Source organism: Chelmon rostratus, chromosome 9 (genome assembly GCF_017976325.1).
Source record: "Chelmon rostratus isolate fCheRos1 chromosome 9, fCheRos1.pri, whole genome shotgun sequence".
Classification (NCBI taxonomy): Eukaryota; Metazoa; Chordata; class Actinopteri; order Chaetodontiformes; family Chaetodontidae; genus Chelmon; species Chelmon rostratus.
Genome location: NC_055666.1, coordinates 16,852,926 through 16,873,166, shown reverse-complemented (window position 1 = coordinate 16,873,166; position 20,241 = coordinate 16,852,926). Strand labels below are relative to the sequence as shown.

At 43.1% G+C, this 20,241-nt stretch overlaps 2 protein-coding genes across 5 annotated transcripts in view; one reads left to right on the top strand and one right to left on the bottom strand.

The window, feature by feature from the left end:
• The window catches only part of macrod1 (mono-ADP ribosylhydrolase 1), a 111,997-nt gene that overhangs the window by 27,060 nt on the left and 64,696 nt on the right, over positions 1-20,241 (top strand). The gene's annotated exons all lie outside the window — the stretch shown is intronic.
• flrt1b (fibronectin leucine rich transmembrane protein 1b) lies at positions 36-5,133 on the bottom strand. The gene is made up of 2 exons (XM_041944280.1): positions 4,990-5,133; positions 36-2,249 (listed from the first exon to the last, which is right to left on the bottom strand). Exon 2 carries the CDS (start codon positions 2,232-2,234, stop codon positions 36-38), a length of 2,199 nt encoding a protein of 732 aa, XP_041800214.1. The 5' UTR covers positions 2,235-2,249; positions 4,990-5,133.

The window sequence follows — 20,241 nt, the reverse complement described above, 5'->3', positions numbered from 1 at the left end:
GGCATTTGTGGCTCAGGGAACATATCCCTATATCATCACGTGTACGCATAATCTATGTCGGGGATGCCACCCTCTCTGTAGCCACGGTTGGTACCGTAAGTGACATGATGGTGGCTGGTTTGGCTGAGGATGGTGCCATTGAGGCTGCCAGCTCCGTGGCTGCTCCGATAGGTCCCGTTGGCTTGGGAGGAAGAGGAAGAGGAGGGGAAAATGGTGTGGATGTAGGTGACATCCTCCAGCTTAGGCTGCAGAGGCTGATGGGCCATAGCTGTCATCTGAAACCCTGCAGGGGGGGCCCTGATCTCTAAGATTGAAGTGTCTTTCTTGGTGCCTGACTCTACATAGTCATCATAATGTTTTCCACCCCGGCCCCTGCTGTACGAACCTGAGTCCCCGGACATGTAACCTGCTCTCTGTCCATACCAGCAGAAGATGCCAAAGATTAACAGCAGGCTTACCAATGCTGTGGCACCCCCTATGATCCCAGCCAATGGCAGGGCTGTTAGTTCAGAGTCCTGTCCCTCTTTATCTGAGCCCTCCCCTCCTGTGTTGACCTGAGCCTCTCCAGTCTCTATCTGCGCACAGGCCGGTGCTGAGTCTTTACTGTCCGTGTCCATGCTGCTAGCTCGAGCTGAACCCATGCTGGAACCCCCAAAGGAGGGCTCCTGTCGTAATGGCAGCAAGCAGATGAGGTAATGGGAACGTGGGGTGAGCTGAGTGAGGAGGTACTGCCTCCTCTCTCCAGGTACTAGAGTCTCTGTTATGGAACCAAAAGCTGCACTACTACCCAACCTCAGCCATGACAGGCGGAAGGAGGGTGCCGGCTGTGGGCACAGCCAACTCACCAGTACACTGTCCGAAGAGAGAGGTTTTACAGTCAGCTCCAGGGCCTCTCCAGATACCTGTCCCCCTTGACCGGGAGGCAGAGGCATCACAAGGCCAGGCCGTTTGGCTCGCAGGGTGAAGAGGGAACCTTGTGTGGGGACGAGCAGAGAGGTAGTGGTGGTGCTGCCATGGGGGACCGAAGCCACTGCTTGGCCCCCTCCAACAGCATCATCACCCCCTCCATCTTTTTCAACTGGGTTCACCCCCATTCCTGTACTGGGACCAGCAGGGGGGCCTTCACACTGCTCCATCAGGGAAGTTAGGTCTCTGAGGGTCTGGCCCCTTACAGGCTCAGGCCCCTGACAAGTCAGACCCCTGACTGTCACCGCTGCCCCCCGGCCGTGCAGCCAGGCATGGAGCCAGCGAAGGTTGCAGCCACAGTACCAAGGGTTTCCTCGCAGCAGTAGAAGCTCGAGGCTTTCTGTATCCTTCAGAAGTCCTCGTGGGAGACTGGTCAGATTGTTTCCTGACAGGTCCAGCCTCTGTAGCCGCCGCATCCCATCCAGCGCGCCTCGTGGTATGTGAGTCATTCCGTTGTCTTGCAAATGGAGTCGCACGAGGTGAGCTGAAGGTAGGTTTACTGGCGGAGACTGCAGAGCATTCCTGACCAGTGACAACTCAGTCAGGTTGGAGAGACGAGAAAATGTGTCATCTGCAATGCGTGTGTTGGCTAACAGGTTCCCATCCAGGACCAAGCGTCGCAGGGAGGAGAGCCCACGGAAGGCATGTGTGGGGATGGTGCTGATTCTGTTGTCATCCAGTCGCAACTCTTCCAGGGATGCTGGCAGGCCTGCAGGAATGCTTGACAGGTGGTTTCGAGACAGAAACAGAAGTCGAAGCCGTGGGGTCCCAGAAAAAGCTCGCTCCTGGATGCTAACTGTGGATATAGAGTTATCATCCAGGTGTAAACGTTCTAGTAATGGTAACTTGGCCAGAGCTGATCTCGGTAACGTTCGTATATTATTATCCTGTAAATGGAGCTCCCGTAACGAAGGCGGGAGGTGTATAGGGAATTCATCCAACTGGTTGGCATACAGGTAAATCACTCGTATGGAAGTGCTGCGTTCCAGTGAGGGAGGCAGCCCAGCGTTACTCAGACGGTTGCTCTGCAAGTAGAGGATGGCAGCCATTAATGGTAGAGGAGGAATTATACTGAGGCCACGGTCGTTGCAGTAGACAAAACCCTCATCACAGCGGCACACTGAGGGACAAACAATGCCCTCATCTCCCTCGCCCGTCTCCATGGCAATTGCCGCTGCCGCCAGTTCCAGCACCTCAGCCAATAAGGTGAGGCACAGGAGGAGCAGAAAGAGCCAATCGCGGAGCTCAGCAAGACTCTCAGCTGCCATGTTGGTGCACAGCTCCTGATTGAAAGAGAGAAAATGGGAAACTGGATTAAAACAAGTACACAGGCTACAACTCAGAAACCAGATGAGTAACCTGTTATATTCAAAAGAGAAAGTAAAAAGAGTTGTTGGCAAAAAGACATGTTTTAGATAAAGATAGTGCAGGAAAAACTACACAGTTAAGACTTAACTGCTTAATAAAATGCTGTGTTTTCAACCTGCTGTTAGAAGTTCTCTTTTGTTTTTTGTTTTGTTTTTTAATCTCTAAAGTGGAGGAGATTTGTGGCTAGTCAGACATACTTGAGATGGGCTGTCCAGTATATATGGGTCAGAGCGACCAAGCAGAAGACAAACGGACATTTAGAGGCAGAGTGCGCGATGAAGGGTGGAGTGTGTGGGCGAGGAAGATTACAAGAATCAGTGAAAGCAAAAGGATGATAGAGATGGAGAAAATTGGACAGTGACTGTTGCAGGGACAGAAAATAAGGGAGGAAGAATGTTTTCCGGGGAGATTAACTGAAATGGACTGAGTGACATGAAACTAAACTGGAGGAGGGATTGGGGAGAAGGAAATCAGATTAATTGCCCACAGTGCTGTTGATAGCTTTTAAGACAACAGAAGTTGTAAACTTATTCTGACTGCACTATATCTATAACTATAACGGTCCAATGAAAATATGACGAGAATAAAAGTACAGTAAATGGATAAAATAGAGAATCAGAATTCCTGACTGTATATTCAGGCGCTTGTTTGAGGTTATGACCAAGACACACATAGAGAAATGCACACACAAACAAGTAAACATACTGAACACAAAGCATTCACATACAGAACAAAGTCTCAGTGCAAGCTGACATGTATAATGCATGTTTTCTCTTGGTTGTTATTGTTCGTGAAATTTCTATAAATTATTCAGGGAAGTGGTCCTGAAATCCCCAGAAATGTTTTAGCGAGATGTTTTACAGAGAAGCATTTTTCTGCAACATTAATACGTTCCTCGGTCGATGTTTTATGACTTGTCTCCGAGCGAGTCCCTGACACCAACATCAGTAATATAAATTTACAATTCAGATAAAATGATCTCTGTGCACACACATTCACAGCACACTATTTATGGAATATGAATAATATACATTGGTGAAAGTTGTGGAAATTACATTGTGGTGTACTCTTGTATGAACCCTTTCTTTTGGGTAGCCTGGGGCTGTAAAATGTGCCCTGATGTGAAATGCCTGACATGATTTGACAGCACATTTGATAAACAAATCCTCTAAAGGCAAGTTTTTTTTTCTCCCCTTCTGTGCACGCATGTACGTGTTTGTGTGTTTGTATGTGAACTCAGTACTAGATGCAAAATTGCCCCTTGGCTGCAGTCAAAATCCATGCAAAGCAAACAAGAGATGGCAACAATAGAGGAGATGGAGGGAAGGAGGGGGAAGGGAGGAAGGATGAAGGCGAGGAGACAGATGGAGAGTTGGACAGTCCGTCAGAGGAGGAGAGGGGAAGTGAGTTTCTGGCAGTGGAGTCTCAAGTCACTATCAGCTGATTTTGCTGCAAAAAGGACAATTAGATGTTGGTTTTTTGTGTAAGATTGGTGCAAAAATAGCTACATTTGTGTACCTGTACATGCTTGTCTGCACATCTTTAAGTGTTTGCATGAAAGAGATCTGCTTCAACAACAACCAGCCCGTGTCTCAGCTAAACACAGGCAGCATTTGTTATGAGTGTGTGTGAGTGTGTGCCGCGCAACTCGGCATGGACCCAGTCTTTATTTTTTCCTCTTTCCCTAATGGTATTTTTAGCTTAAATGGGACTATTTCCAAACATTCCCAGCATTTGAGACGCAGTAAAAGTAAGGGAGAGGAACACATGCACACGGGAGGGAGTGTCAAGGTAGGAGCGGAGACCATATTGGGAATGCTCCATGAATATCAACTAGCATATGCTTCGGTGCCACACTATCCCCTTTTCCCTTTCATAAATATCCTCTTGGCACGAACCTGCGTGTGTTTTTGCCTACATGCCAAGGCTTCCTATCGACACGTCCTCTTAATGATCCTTAGATTTTCTGTCTTCTCCCCTCCCCAGCTTGTTCGCTCACCCTCTCCAACTGTCGCTCCCTCTCAAGGCGACCTCCACTCTCTGCATCTCTATCTTTCACGCCGTCTACCTTTCCCATCAGCCCACCACCGCCTCCTCCCCTTCATAATCTTTCATTATATCCACTCTCAGGTTTGTTTACAGAAGTGTCCGTGCAGTCATCCTCCTCCTATCCTCCCTTGTCTCTATCTCTTCCTAATCCTCTTTTATCGTTTCCTCTCCAGTCGTCTGTTGATTCCTACACACTGAGATTGGATCAATCAGCTCTGCTTCAGTCCTCCTGCCCAGACCTCCTCTCTCGTCTCCTCCACGGCGACTTAGTTTCTCTTTTTCATTTAGATGCAGCGGACCCCCCACCTCTTCTTTTTCCCCCCTTCTCTTTCTCCCTCCCTCTAGGCCTCAGCTTTCTCGCCTGTGCATTCGCCTTCCTCTCCCTTTGTGACTTGTCTCCCCCCCCCTAACATTTCAATCAAGTTCTGAAATAAAAGCCTTTCTTGGAGCACAGAGCCAGTGTGTGTTTGTCTTCTTTTTTTCCTATCATGTAGCTGAAAGCAAGATGTAAGACTGGTGTACTTCATTGCAGTGAATGCAAGAAGAAAAGTGTGTGTGTAAAAACGCCTGAGCGACCCAGGATGTGATTGCAGAGGGCTTGCTAACCTGCTCAGTCTCTGTGCCTTTCACGTCCGCCGCAGCTTTGTTTTTCCTGTATCAAAGATTTGTGCGGAGGAGTATTAGTATGTCTATCTGACGATGTAGCTGTGGATCTCTCTGTGTAAGCGCAGTTTCCCGGTCTTCCTTGAATCGTTCAGAAGTGTAGCTTCGCTCCTTGCGGCTGTTGAAGCTTCCTCAGCTTGGGTGAATGATGATAGGGATGATGATAGTCTGTACTCCAGGGCTCCACAAGTAGCAACACCAGCATGGCTCAAAGCCGCCTCGGCACCCACATTTCTGTGTTGTGTGTGTGTGTGTGTGTGTGTGTGTGTCCTGCTGCCAAGCTCTTTCTCTCTCTTGGGTAAGGGGCTTTTAGGCCTGCCAACTCAAGTCATCTTCAATAAGTGTCCAGAGGCCTAATTCTGAAACCACCACTCCACACCCAAATGCTACAGTTGGGCAGACAGTCAGAAGATGGTTGAGGGCTCAAGGGTCCTTCTTCGAAGTCAAAAGCAATCCTGGACACTCATGCAAGCAGTGGGTCATTCAAAAATAGTACTGTGCTGTGCTACACTCGCTTTGAATGACCAGGTATAGTTTTAATTAATAAGCAGCGACGAGAGAATAAGTGAGATTTCCACGGCTCAGAAAAATCCAGCAGAGTCCTTATGATCTGTTATTATTGGTTGTGTTATAACAATTATTACAACATGAATTTCACAGTTCAGTGATGGTAATGAGTATGTTTGAGGCTGTGATGGATAGGTTGGCCCGGAGCAGAGCACAGGCTGCAAGAGCTGAGTTCAGAGGGAGAATTCTCCGCTCCTGCTCCTCTCTCCTTCCCTCCCACTTTCAGTCACAACTTTCCTCTGTGAAATGTTTGCTTGCTTCCTCTTCAGTTCACACAGAATATCTTCAGAGGCAGCAAAGCCAGATGACAGTGTGTACTGTATGTAGTCCGCTCTAAGCAGCGCTGTAATGGCCCGTCACGTGGCTCGGTGTGAAAAGTTCTCCCACAGGTTGGCAGAAGTGGACCGCGGTCTAGTATCCTCAAGGTAGACTTGACTGGTGTTTGCTTCAGCAGGACAGCTGGCTGAGTGTGTGTGAACACTGCCCTGAGAGGAGACACAGACACGTACAGTATTAGCATTTTCATTTGGAGATGCAGTGAATTAGGGTAACAAGGTATTTGAGAAAATTGGAAATGGGAAAATCCTTCTTAAACCACACACAATGGGCCATTTGTAACACATCAGAAATTAAACCAGAGTGCACAACAAGAGCCTGCCAGTTTTGAGCCCTTTAACTAGTTTAGCTTTTATTAGTAAGTGAACCCAAATTTTAGCGGTTGAAGAAATATATTATTGAAAGAATAGTTCTGTAATCTCACAGATCTGTCATGTTGATTACCTTCCAACTTCAAAATATTATTCAGATATTGCCGCAATAGCTAAAAATAGATTCAAATTAGGTGCTTTTAAGGGGCTGCATAAATAAAAATGCTTTCCTATCTTCATTTTTTAAAAATACCAGCCTTCTTTAAGGGACTGCGAGATGTAATTTTGAGTTAAAACGTTGGCACAATATGGAATACTAAAAGGCACGGGCTAAATAATTATCCCCATCAGAATGGTTACACCTTTTAAAATTAAGTACCTCATGAAAATACTTCCTGAAGGTCAACACTGTACATACGCAATGCTAAGCTCCCAACGGACACAAACCTCCCATTAAGGTAACTCCATGTTTTATATCTGTTTTTTTTTTTTTTTTAACGGCACACAAAGCTTTGGAGCTTTCATCAAACCACCACGCGCTAAGTGCCTGTATCTTCTGTGCAGAATCGAACCCCCAAGTGAACACTGGGTTTAGAAATATAAGGTTTTCATCAGGCATACTGAGTGCACAGAGACAGATTCATCAATGCCATTAACTGCTCTGCTGCTCACATTCGCCTCTTCGCTTCATCCCAGAGTAAGTAGACTACATAGCCAACTGGGAAATTATCATGCAGTTTGCTTAAACACAAATAGAGACAAATAAAGCTGTCCTCATTTTCATTTCCAAAGGACACTCTGCCGTAGCTGAGAAGAAATTGGTCAGCAGGCTTATGTCTGTGCGTGTATGTATCCTTGGAGGGTATTTAAAAATCTCTTTAAGTTGTGTGCCATACATCCTAAACTCAGAGTGATGGTGTTTGTGTGTGTTTTATTTAAGGTGCGGTGTTTTAACTGCTTCCACAAATGGAAAGGAATGTGTTTCACTGAATGTGCAGTTTTAGTTGGGTAGGTAGGTGGTTGGTGTGGGATGAAGTTGGGCAGTATGTGGTGAGATAAACTGTCCCTTTTTATAAAACAGCTCTAGACTGATACCCAGTTTGTGGCATAGTAAACTGATTTATATGTGCAGAGTGTGGTTAACATGCGTAATGAAAACAGCTCGAGATGGACAGAATGCTAAATAGACATTGTTTGCGAAACAGTCGACTTTGTGATTGACATTTAAGGAGAAAGGAGATAATGGTGTGTTCAAGGACATCCTAGATGTACACAGAGCTTTATGTTTGCTGCTCTGTACCCTTTTTTATTCCAGTCATTCGTACTTCATTGATTGATGTCTAATACTTCAAAATAATTAAATCCTCTCATGTTAGTATTTTGGAGACCAAGGCTTTAAAGGGGCTTTGAAGTCAGATCATAATTCAAATGAAGACTTTTAATTGGATGTCATCAGTCATGTATTAAGAGCACATGTCACCTTTAATAACACTAACTGTCGTTTTAAAACAAGTCCCCTTAATTGGTTGCAGTGTCTGGTCCAAAACTAGCCTTACACTCTGCACTAATCTTTGCCTACCGCAGGCAAAATGTCTGCCTGCATTGGACAAGATGTGAATATTGAACATCAGCAGCATTTCCACAGCTCACTGCCATTGCCCATTAGACATCAATATGTGAAGCTCTATCTGTATAATGTCGAGGCTGTCCTTAAAACTTTTTGTGATGGATTTTTCCGAAGCAAGCCTGGCTAGAGGGACTGTGATGGGGAGACGGAGGAATTAAGGAGCATTATGGAGCATGTATCAGGGCAGGGAGGCAGAAGTTAGATGCTATGCATTTAGGAGAGGAGAGTAGCTGAAAATTACGTTTGAGGGAGGCTAGAGAAAGAGAGTCACTGACTTCTGTTCCTCATAACTGTATTTCAGGACATTGTTGAGGCAATTGTGCCACTTTTCAAAGGAAATATCTCCGTTATTAATAGCCAACATTTATCCAACATCAGAAAACATCGCCTAACCTCCAAGACAGAGATTACACAACCTTTTAAAGGTGAATGGATACACCTTGACATGAAACCAGCTGTCTTTCACTGGATCACAACGAGCTTTGAATTCTCTTTGAGCTTACTGGCCCTTTATACAATTTGAATGCCTTTGATTTTAATAAGTGCAGTTCTTTAAAGGCACACTCATTAGAAATCTAGAAAAAAATGACACTGTCAAGTGTCTTAGCAGCACCCTCATTCACATTCAAATTCAAACATCATAGAAAAACTCTCCATCTGTGTCAATCTGAGGTCAACAGCTTGCATTTGGTCTCTCATATCAGGCTATAAAATTAAAGAGATTCAAAGAGGTTGAGTCACTGTTTTTCATGGCAACCGTGTATTTAGCATGAATACAAAAAATGCAGCTGTAACGTTTGGTCGATAAATCGATTAGTAGAGTGACGGAAAGTTACAATTAATAATCATTTAATGGTTGAAGTAATTTTTTAAAGAAATATGCAAAAAATTAACTGGTTTCAGCATCTAAAATGTAAATATTTGTTTTGCTTTTCTTATACTTCTATGAGAGAAATTTTAATATCTGTGTGCTTTGGAAAAAACAAGCAATTTTAAAAGAAGTCAACTTGGGTTTTTCAAAACTGTGAGGGACATTTTTGTTCGATTAATTGCTAAAATAAGAAAATAAATGGCAAATTGATGACAAAAAATAATCATTATTTGCAGCCCTGGAATAGACATTGTGAATTATCTTTACTCTATTAAATGAAAACTCAGGTTTTAGCCAACAGATGTTCAGGTTGCAGTCCATTAATTTCTTTTACGCAAGTTCGTAATTTCTGTTATTAATGTCATGTAACCGTGTACTCTAAAGACAGGTCCTTGAAGAGTAACAACCATCAAATGAGTAGCTGGTAATACAAGGAAGAAATATGTCATTTAGAAACACTGGCAAATGATGTAATGTAAAACAGTAAGTGGGTGCAGAGAAGATACAAATACTCTCATCATCTTAAGTATTTCAGCATTTTCCTTTGAATTGGTAAAACTGCATAACACACTTTTTTCCTTGTAAAACAATTCCTGCATATTAGCTCCTCGTTCCTCATAACTCTCAAACCACTAGTGAGTAGTAGAGAGTAATAAAGAGAGCAGTTCCCACACTTTGGGCAGGCTAACCATGTAATGTTGAGGTCAAAAAACATTTCTAGCTGACCCTTCTCTGTGCGTCTTTTCTGTTGTACTTGTTTTTGTTCTGCGTAACAGAGAGCACAGAGAAGGTCTCATTCCTCAGGGGGACAGAAATCACTCTGCTCTTGTGAGCCAGTCAATGACAACTGTGTAGCCTACAGGCACGCTACAGTATGTGACTTTCACTGTGGCCTCTGTGCAGTCCAAATGCTCTCGCTGTTTTGTTTTCCTCACTCCTTTGTACAATAATGATCAGATATTAGCATTTTTTTTCCTTTGCTTTATGGGAGGGCCGATAGAGAAGGCTGGTGATAATGCGACTGAGAAGATAAACAGAGCAGATGTGTAAATATATGCTGTAAGCGATTCATGTTGTAAATTTCCAGATGGAGGTAACATGTACAGAAATATGGCCAAAGTATTTATATGTACGTTGTTAGTGGTCACCTTGTAGAATTTACAGATGGAGGTAAGATATACAGAGGAGAGTCTGGCCACACAGGTGTGTTTACTTGCATACGTCTTTGCTTTGACATGAGGTGCAGTGGAAATGATGAAAATGAGCAAGAAAGGAAAGCTCCTGGTTAAAGAGAAAACAAGCTTAGGGTGCACGCTTGGGTGTTTTTGGCTTTATTCATCAGAAATTACCAGGAAAAAATGTAATGGTTTGTTTTTGCAAATTCTCCTCCAGATGACCTTCGAGCTGCACTTTCACAAATTTGAAACATTGTAAGGGACAGCAGCAGGAAATCGACAATATCAAATCTCCATTTCCATCCACCCCTTTGCTCTATCAGGCTGTTTGGGATGATTCAGAAAATGGAAAGTGAAGAAAAGTGACAGCTGTGATACTTGGCAGCGTGCTCGCTCTGTGCGCTGTAGGGAGCTAGGAGCTAGGAATTGAGGGAGTAGGAGCTAGGGATTAATAGTTATGGGGCTGGGGACCAAAGTCTGAGTACTTTGTAATCATGTGGCTGCCTAACCCCAGTGTTAGCGAGGTTGATGAGCATGCGTCCCTGCTGACACACACTCTCTCTACATCCACTCTGCTGAATATTAATATGGAGGAGAGAATTCCTCTGAGCCCCATTGTCAGACGGCCCTATTGTTCTCCGCTGGCCTCTCTCTTGGCGCGTGTGTATGTGTGTGCTTGGTATTAATGCGTAAGTTGGTGTCTACATTGTGTGCTTATGCATATTATGCCCGTGTCTTCATCCTGCGTGTGTTTCGGCTACAGCAGAGCAGCAGTTAAAGCGGCAGCGAGGGAGACGAGGGGCGTGTTCGTGGCCCGCCATGGCCCATAAAGACAACTGGCCTGAGAGCACTTGGACCAGCCATCAGGGCCCAACATTGGCAATTATTTCACCTAGAGGCACTATCTGTAAAATGAACACTCTCATTAAAACGGCCATGTGTGTGCATGTGCGTGCATGCGTGTGCGTGTGTGTGTGTGTGCATGCACACACGTCCGCACAAGTCAATTTAGAGGCATGGCAAATATACAGCAGCACAAATGCTTGTCTTTCAATCAAAGAGTAATTTGCTGTTTATGATGTTTGACTGTGGATGTGCTCTCATGTTTGTGTGTATTTACACATTTCTTTGTGGATGTGAGCACATCTGTGAGTGTGGGTGTGTGTACATCTGTGTTTGTGTAGGTGTGTGTGTGTGTGTGTGTGTGTGTGTGTGTGTGTGTATGTATCTGTATGGATTTATGTGTGTATGTGACTGTTTAACTACCCCGCACACGTAACCTCCCCATCTCTGCCTCCCTGTTTCTCATTTACTGAGCCAGCGCCAGAGAGAGGGAGTGCGGGGAAACGAGAAAACAAGTGATACGGGGGGAAAGAGAAAGAGGAGAAGGAGAGATGGTGAAATAGAGGCGGAAAAGGGAAGGAGGAGGGTGGAGGTTTATACAGGAAAAATGAAGCGAGGCTGGAGTAAGAAAGGGAGAGAGGAAGAGACGAGGGACGGCAGAGAAGTGGGGAAGATAGAGAAGCAGAGGCAGGAAGATGGGGGGAAAAGAAAGAGGCGGAGGAGGAGGCAGCAGATTTATGAAGCCATTGGAATGTAATTTGGAGGCAGAAATTACTGTCAGCCTGAGCAAGGTTTAAAGTCAGTGAAGCCTGAATCCAGGGCCTGCCTCTATATGTGTGTGGTTGTGGTAGTAGCAAGTATCACAGACAAATGGATAGTAAATGCGATGCAGAATAATACCACAGAAGCTCTGCAGTTACTTGTCATACACACCGAACGTACACTACGTGTGTGTGTGTATGTGCACGCACATTTTTTACTACTCCTCCATGCATGAGTGACGTGACTACATGGCATCGGAACATAACCCAGCATTCATATTTAACAGCTCATATTTCATCTATGCTTGGAGACACATAGACACACACACACACACACACACACGCACACTTGTTCACGCACACACACTCGCAGGCACTGAATTCTTGTCAGGCTCTGAAGGCCATGACTCCAGCGGACTCAGTCGAGGGTGTCGGCGTGGACAGAGCGAAGGCTGGAGGGAGCAGAGCGGGAGAGAAAAAGACAGAGAGATTGTGTCAAGGATAGACAGAGAGCAAGAAAGGTAGAGGTGGGAAATGAAAAAGAGAGAGGGAGAGACTCTTAGAGGGGCTAAAAAGAGAGTGAGAGGGATGTGACTAGCTTTCTAACACAGCAACACACAGCTTCCATTTAGCATGAGAGGGAGGGGCAGGGAAGGAGAGAGATGAGGGAAGCGACAGGACGGGGATAAGCAGCAAAGATCTGAAGGGAGGCTCTCGGCTGTGACACACACCGGGGGTTGGCTTCATTTTTGCCGCTAATTTCTACTCCTCATCAGTTAGTTGCAGTGAACAGATGAGTAAAAGCAGAAGGTCGGTGTTCTTCTGCATTTCCTCACTGTCAACAAATTTTAATGTGTTAGTCTGCGTCTCAGTGCTTTCTCACCTGCCTAACCTGTCTGTGGCACTCAGCCCCAAGCTCATTTGTTCCTACTGAAGACACAAGTCTTTAAAAACAGATCATAACCGTACAGTTTCAGCTAGGCGCTGTAGTTTTTAGCGAATGTCACTCAAACAGGAGTAAATAGCACATTTGTTGGGAACTATTTTCAGATGTGGATTAATACACACGTAATGACTGTGCCCATGTTCACTGTGAAGAAAACAAACGTGTCAACCAGTATAAAAGTATGGTTCACTTTTTTTGTTTTAAATAATTTTTAACAAAAATGTAACACACAGCATTTTTGAGGGCTGAATGCATGTCTTCCTTTCAGACATAAATGTAACTGATTGTAAAGATCTATGACAGAGGAATGTGGCTTGTTGGCTTTAGTGTTTTTATGGGATTTGTTGACGATAAGAACAATCTAAAATATTGCCAAATTTACCCTTTAAATTATGGACATTGCAATAATTTCTAACCTATTTCTGCTCCCAGCTCAGCAAACGCTTCCTCTGCCAAGGGTAGTAGTGGAAGTCCACAACTGGCTGCATGCAAAGCAACGGGGCCGGCCCCCGATAATCTGATTGGATGAAACGTGGATGCTCATGCCGCCTAACCGCTTAGTGCATCATCCAGATTTGGAGCAGAAAATAATATCACCAAAAAGTAAAAAAAAGAAAGAAAGAAAAAAAATCCTGCACAACAAGCCTTACAACAGCCCTCTAGTAAATTGCGCATTAATCCGGCCCTGACTCTGTCTCAGTCACTCAGAAATTGAACAATATATTTGCTGAGATGTAAGTGCACTCCTTTAACAAAGCAGTACAGTAGCTTGCACTGTAAGTGGAACTGATGTACTAATGCTCATATCACTTTTGTCCCATATTTGTCCCGTTTGATGTGACAAAACTGTGTTTTAATAATCCACAGGGAAATGTTGCTCCTTTGTGGTTCTTTTCTTTTCCATTTAATACCAAGCACTGCAATCTCTTAAAGTATGACTGCAGGAATGTGAGTGAGTGCTTAAAAAACTGACAGTATTTTTGTAGTTGCACACATGCAGAGGAAAAAAATGTTACAGTGCTGATGAATGAAAAATTAAGACAAATGTGTTAAATACTGTCGCTAACATTCTGGTATTATCAGCTTCACAAGGCAGATACGTACCAGGGTGGGTTGTGCACCACCAGTCTCGATCAGCAGCTGTCCCCCTAAAATGGACACCTGACGCACACACACTCGTGCAAAGTTCTCCAGATCTGATCCACACGTACATAAATAAACAGTCATTCTCGCAGCCTCTCTTACGTGCTCACACACACACACACACACTTTTGTTGCTCTTTTGACCCGCAAACTTTCTCGCTGATGCACACACACACACACACACAAACCAGTTTTCTGTTCTTTGTTCTTGTAGCCAGTGATAATGATAGCAACACCATTATGCACTGTGACAACACTACCTCCCACTTACTCTCTATGGCAGTTCACACCACAGTACAGTCTCTGCTTCTGTCTCTCTCTGCTTCCCTCCATCTCTCTCCTCTCACTCAGAATAGTGTTGAGGTCAATTATCTCTGAATTTGCTTATACGGTAGATCGACTATTTCAGGCTGTTGGAAGGTGTTAAGTAGCATCTGTAGACCATTTAGAAGGTTTTTGACATTTTTTTGACATTCATCCCCTTTCAAACCTTTTCTTCCTGTTCTTCTTTTTCCATTTAGACTAACTTTTGTCTCTCACTCTGTCTTGATCTATTTCTTGGGCCCTCTAGTTGTTGTCTTTCTTTTTTCTTTCCTTGGTTGTGTTTCTTTTTCTGTCTTTGTCCATCTCTCTTTTCTCTCATTTTACTTCTTTTTGCCTCTCTCTCGTTGCTTTTTACATGAGGGTTAGGGTTGTCAGTCTTGTCAGTCGATATCTTCAGTTCATCAGTTAAAATCCCTCATTTTGGATGCCTCTTATCTGCACCACGTCTGCACACACTTTTGCGATTAATAACACAGCAGCATGTGATGAGCGGTGGAGAAAGCACTGTAATGTTACGGTTTGTTGCAGGTTTTCTTCTCTGAGAGCTTTGCGACTTGAACCTGGGATGGGTCTAATTACTGGTGACAGTGCAAGCACTTGCACTCTGCATGCACTATTAGATGGTAATGGTTCAGGTGATTTTTGTGCTATTTCCCCTCTTTATTGGAACAGGTAACTGCGTTAATACAACCTCGATTCCAAATCAGTTTGCCAGATGCTGCGTGAAAACATAAATGAAAACAAAATGCAATCGTTTGCAAATTAGCTGTGTTTACTGACAACAGGTTTAGAAATTGCCCATGTGGTAACATCCTTTATACAATCACAAAGTGGTGAACCTCGCTCCATCCTTGCTTGTGAACGACTGAGCCTTTCCAGGATGCTCCTTTCATACCTAATCATGATACTATCACCTGTTACCAATGAACCTGTTTACCTGTGGAATGATCCAAACAGGTGTTTTTGGAGTATTCCACAACTTTCCCAGTCTTTTGTTTCTCCTGTCCCAACTTGTTTGAAACATGTTGCTGACATCAAATTCAGAATGAACATATATTTACAAAAATAAATGAAGTTGATGACGTGAAACATTAAATATATTTAGCTTTTTTGTCAATATAGCATATGCCAAAAACGATTGGCAAATTATCACATTCTGTTTTATTTATGTTTAACACAGCGTTCAAAATTTTTTGGGAATCAGGGTTGCAACATACATCAAAGCTATGCTGTTCATGTGTTTGGAGCCAGACTTTAACATTTGCTAGACTGTCTCATCAACTTTAAGTAGCCAAATTATCAACGAACCACTGAGATCGTGGTACCTTATTTATGCACAAAAGCTCTTTCAGGTTGTTGTGACTGCTGATCTGTTGCTTTCTGTGCTGAACGCTGGTCTCTCCTGTCTAACTGTCTGATTTTTGATACATTTAAATTTTTTGTGCTGGGATTAAGTTATTAGTAGGATGTCAAGCTATGGGACTTATTGACTGTATATCGAATTGATTTATCAAGCCAGTCTTCTATTGCTATCTGTGTTGATGCACAGTTCTGCCTTTTACTTGTAGGTCAAGTTTATTTCAGTTTGTTTCAGGTATATTTGAGGGATTCTTGACAAAGCATGAAAATCAAAACTTTTTACATTAAATTCCCTATTTGTGTGCATATGTGTGTGGTGGCAGTGTTCCTGGCTTGTTTCCTTTCTTTCCCTCAGTAGCCAGGACAAAACTCCAACAGTGATGAGAGCAAGCAGTGCAAATGGGAATTTTCAATAGATGGTTCGTGAAACCTATTGTATTGCGAAAAGGAGTGAAAGAGAGAGGATAAAGAAGAAGGATGGAAAGAGGGGAGCATAGATGGAGGCGGACAGGGAGACAAAGTGAGCTGTAGAGTTTTTGCCCTGGAGGAAGCCGGTTTCCAAAGAGAGAATGAACAGCAGAGGAGGGAGTAAACGAGACTTTGAGATAGAGAGAGTGCTACTGGAGACAGGAGGGGAGCAGCAGAGGAGGATGAGGTGGGAACAGACTAAAGAGTGGAGGACAGGAGGTGAAAAGGCAGTGGAGGTGAGAGGAAAATAGGGAGAGGTGGTCTAGAGATGGGCGGACACACACATCCAGAAACACAGACACGACACCCAGAGTGAAGGTGTTTTGCATAAATATGGTGCAAATAATGAAAATGCTGGCGGCTTCATTTTAAACACAGCAGCTAATAATTAAAACAGTCAGACCTCACACTGTGGGCTACGCAGCACAGAGATTTTTATGCATAAGCGGTAAATAAATTGTATTATCTCTCTGGGGGCTCTCTGAGGGCTGCGGCCTTGGGTGCTGACAATATATTCACAGCGCTGCATGCTCGAGTCCAGCTACTTCACCCACTCGCCTTACCTCCAATTAGGGTTAGACAAACATGCAGGTTTAATGATGAGCGTTCATGTTTTCCGACAGAAGCGGCGGCCGACCAAAAATTCCATATGTTTCAATTAAAAATTTGACAATTTTAATGGCAAACAGAAACTCAGATTAACATGATTCACTGTTTCTCCCAGCATGTTTTATCTTGGCAGGATAGCAATTAGACCATGGGCCACTGAAAAGCCAGTGAAAGCCTCGCAGATGAAAGCTTTTAGGTGGGTTGGCAGCCCCTTAAGGCAGGGTGAGGCAGGTTTCATTGCAGGTTTTACAGACTGACAACCCTGAAGCTGTGAGTAAAATCCTCCCACACCATGCTGGAATGATTTCTCTGCTTAGCCATCTGTGATGAAGAAATAATATTCATAAAAACATATTCAGTTGCTGCAGTAAGACAGGAGCCTCCGTCACATCAGCTATGGACAATGTGACCTGGCCGATGTCTGAGAGAAACATGAACAGCTTTAAAATTGCCCTGTTATATCAGTCTAACACTGCTCTCTATCAGTACAGGAGGAGTGCATTACATTTATCGGCACAAAAAAAAAAAAAAAAAAAAAAAAATATATATATATATATATATATATATACACACACCCATCTGCCTGCAATATTATATGCCAGGACCAGGAGATGCTATGATATACCCCATCTCTCAGCAAAACACACATTTCCACACACAGCCCAGCATGCAAACGCATCGTCTCATGACAGTGTGTGGATAAATCATCCCATTAAATATGATTGAGGGTTTTTCCAGCTCAAAGCATTTACACTCTCTCTCTCGCTCTCTGTGTCTCGCTCAGAATGAGGTATGCAGGAAGTATCTGTGCACACAAAGGCAATTTATGGGCCGGACACCCTCACACACACACACACACACACACTCATACACGACAGTCCACCAGAAGGCACTCTTAGATAGGTCACAATAACTCTCGCTAGGTTGAACTTAGCACTTATGTGTTTGGAGCAGAATCCCTGGAGTCTTTTGTGTGTGTATATATGTGTGTGTGTGTGTGTGTGTGTGTGTGTGTGTGTGTGTGTGTGTGCGTGTGTGTGTGTCCAATAAGATTTGAAGTATGTGCAGCCTCCTGGTGGTAGGCTAAGGCACGGTACTGAGGGTTGGGATCCAGCTGACAAGCTTTGTTGCTTCTCACCCACCAACACTTTATCTCTCACGCTTTCTCTCTATTACTTCCTGTCATTCTCCATTTCAATATTATCTCTGGAAGAAAAAAATATTTCACAGGAGCGAAACTTTTTAAACAGAACGAAAAAACTGTGCTGTTTCTTGGTTTTTACCTCAGTATGAGAACTGCCTCTCTTTTTCTTACAGTCGTATCATTTTTTGTTCTTTTATCCTTTAAACCAGTCTTTGTGTGTTACTGTGTTGTCTTATAGTCTTTGCTATTTTTGATTGTACAGCACTTTGGTTGTTTTTAAATGTGCTTTACAAATACATTTGGATTGAACTGTTGCTGAGTGAAGTGAGTGAACTAAAACCAATGCAACTCCTGCCAGTCTGCTAGTCAGCAGTCGTTCTGTTTTGGCTGTATTTACCTTTGTTCCTCATTATAAAGAGACAATGAGCACACTCTGGAAAAGGCTAGAGGGTAATTATCAAAGCTTATTCAAGCATAGACTTAAGCACCATCCCTGCATACCTGAGAGATTTATTGGAATTCAATACATTAGCTCTAACACATATTCCTGCCAGTCAACTTCACAATCGTACCCTTGTCATGCTTTGCAGATAGTGTACCACTTTCTGAACATAGCTCTAATTGGCTTGTGTACATGTTTATTTCATTTGTTGATCATCTCGGATAGTGTGCTGAGTGTGATAGTTGCTTTTCACTTTTTGTTGCCATGGTAGTTGGTGGTAATTTGGCATTTGGTCCCACTTAGACATTTGTTTTGGTCCAGATTGAAGGATTTTGGTTCTTGTGCAGATTGTACTTCCCAAAAGCAGTTGTGTTATTATGCTTAATTTCTGTGGTATTCATTTCTTACCACAGTGGTTATGAAGACATTTGAACATTTACCAAAAAGCGTGAGCAAATATCAGAACATTGCAACATATACTAACAAACATGCGAAAAGTAGAAATTAGACACTAGCCTACATATTAGCTTTTAAATAGACACAGAAACATTATATTTGAACACCCACTGTTTGTCATTAAGCGGTGGGATAAGTCTGGAAAACCCTGCCAGCAAAGCCACACAGTTGGTGCAAGTCCCAAAATCTAAAATTGAGCTTTTTAAAAACACAAGTTCCAAATGAATTACATGCACCACATGTCATTGCAGCACTAATTTCTGCTGCAGGCAACACACTCAGACTGCTGCAACAGATGTGAACTGTGGTGCAAGTGATACAAAATTGGAAAATGTAGACAATCTGGAGCTTGTGGCACACTGATGCAATTACAAATGTTCCTCATTTTGGGCTAATATGAGAGAGGTAAACTACAGAAAGGTTTGGGTCATCTGCTCTTTTCTTATTCTGGTTCTGATTTGGCATATCCACTACAGTTCTTAAAAAATCCTGATTTCTTATTACTGTGGGAAAATCTTTCATGTCTTTAGACCTTTTACATTTTACATTCTGAGTAGCACAAATACACTAAAATTGAAATTGGATGGAAGTAACACAACATAAAACATCCATGTTCAGAATGAGATGATGAATGGCTCTTTATTCACAAAATAATTCTGGCCATAGGTGCTGATTTATTCATTAATACTTTCATACCTGTGCCTCTCCATTAGCTTCCCCAGCCTTTGATCTAAGAAGGATCAAAAGGAAGTCACTCTTTGCATCAAATGAAGTCTTCATCCAGATGATCACATCTTTTCTCTTTGCTTTCCTTTCACCACTGGTTTTATTGCTTTTACAAACTTTTTCTTTCAACATCTGCTTTTGACACAGTAGCACCCAACGTTTGTCAGAAATCTCACCTATCGCTGATGCAAACCGATAATTTGTAATTATCTTTCATTAAGCTGCAGTATCAAAGCTTAATGATAACAGTTAATTTGTGTGTTTCGTGAGCGTGAGGCACTAGCGCTAACTGGATCTGTCGTTTTTCTAGAGGTAAAAACAGTGTATTCTTTCTAGATAATTCCTTTTTGCACAAGTGAGAATAATATCCTCAATTTAAATGGAATACAATGCATCTTAGTTCTTGTTTTTATAGTTATTCGTCTCATTTTGAGCTTGCACTATTTAATCAAAGGTGCCAGTATTTCTGGAGGTGACTGTAGCCGGTTTAAAGGCAGGTAAGGGAACAGTGCAGGCGCTCTGAAGTCATCCCTGCTGCACAAACAAAAGCTCATCTCTGAACTTCTCTCCGTGTGACTCCTACTCTCTCTGACCTGCCTGCATCTCCCACACTGTTCCCCTGCTCCAGCAAATGGACTGACGAACACGAATACTCGGACACAAAGCCATAAGGCAATTTAACACAGCCTAATGCAACACCATTGTGTTTGTGTATGTTCGTGCCCATGTTTCAGAAAGCCTCCTAAATTGTTAAAACCTTCCCTTGTGTAAGGCATCTCTCTAATGGTCTTATCTGGCATCTACTGTGGGATGTATTTATTTCAGGTTTTCTGGTGATCTCGTTTATTATGTCTTTTCGGTCAGCCTCAGCCAAAACGTGGCATAACCTCAATTATATAAAAGCACGGTTGGTTTTACAGCCATACTGCCTCCTACAATAGATTGCATAAGAAATATACTAAGACAATGACTAGGCCTACATAGAATCAATTTTGAAATGTTGTCTGAATACATCAGTTAGTCTTCTTATCTTAAGCTCTACAGACTGTTCTGCCTTCCAAGCAAAGAGGAAAAGCAAAAGGGAAAG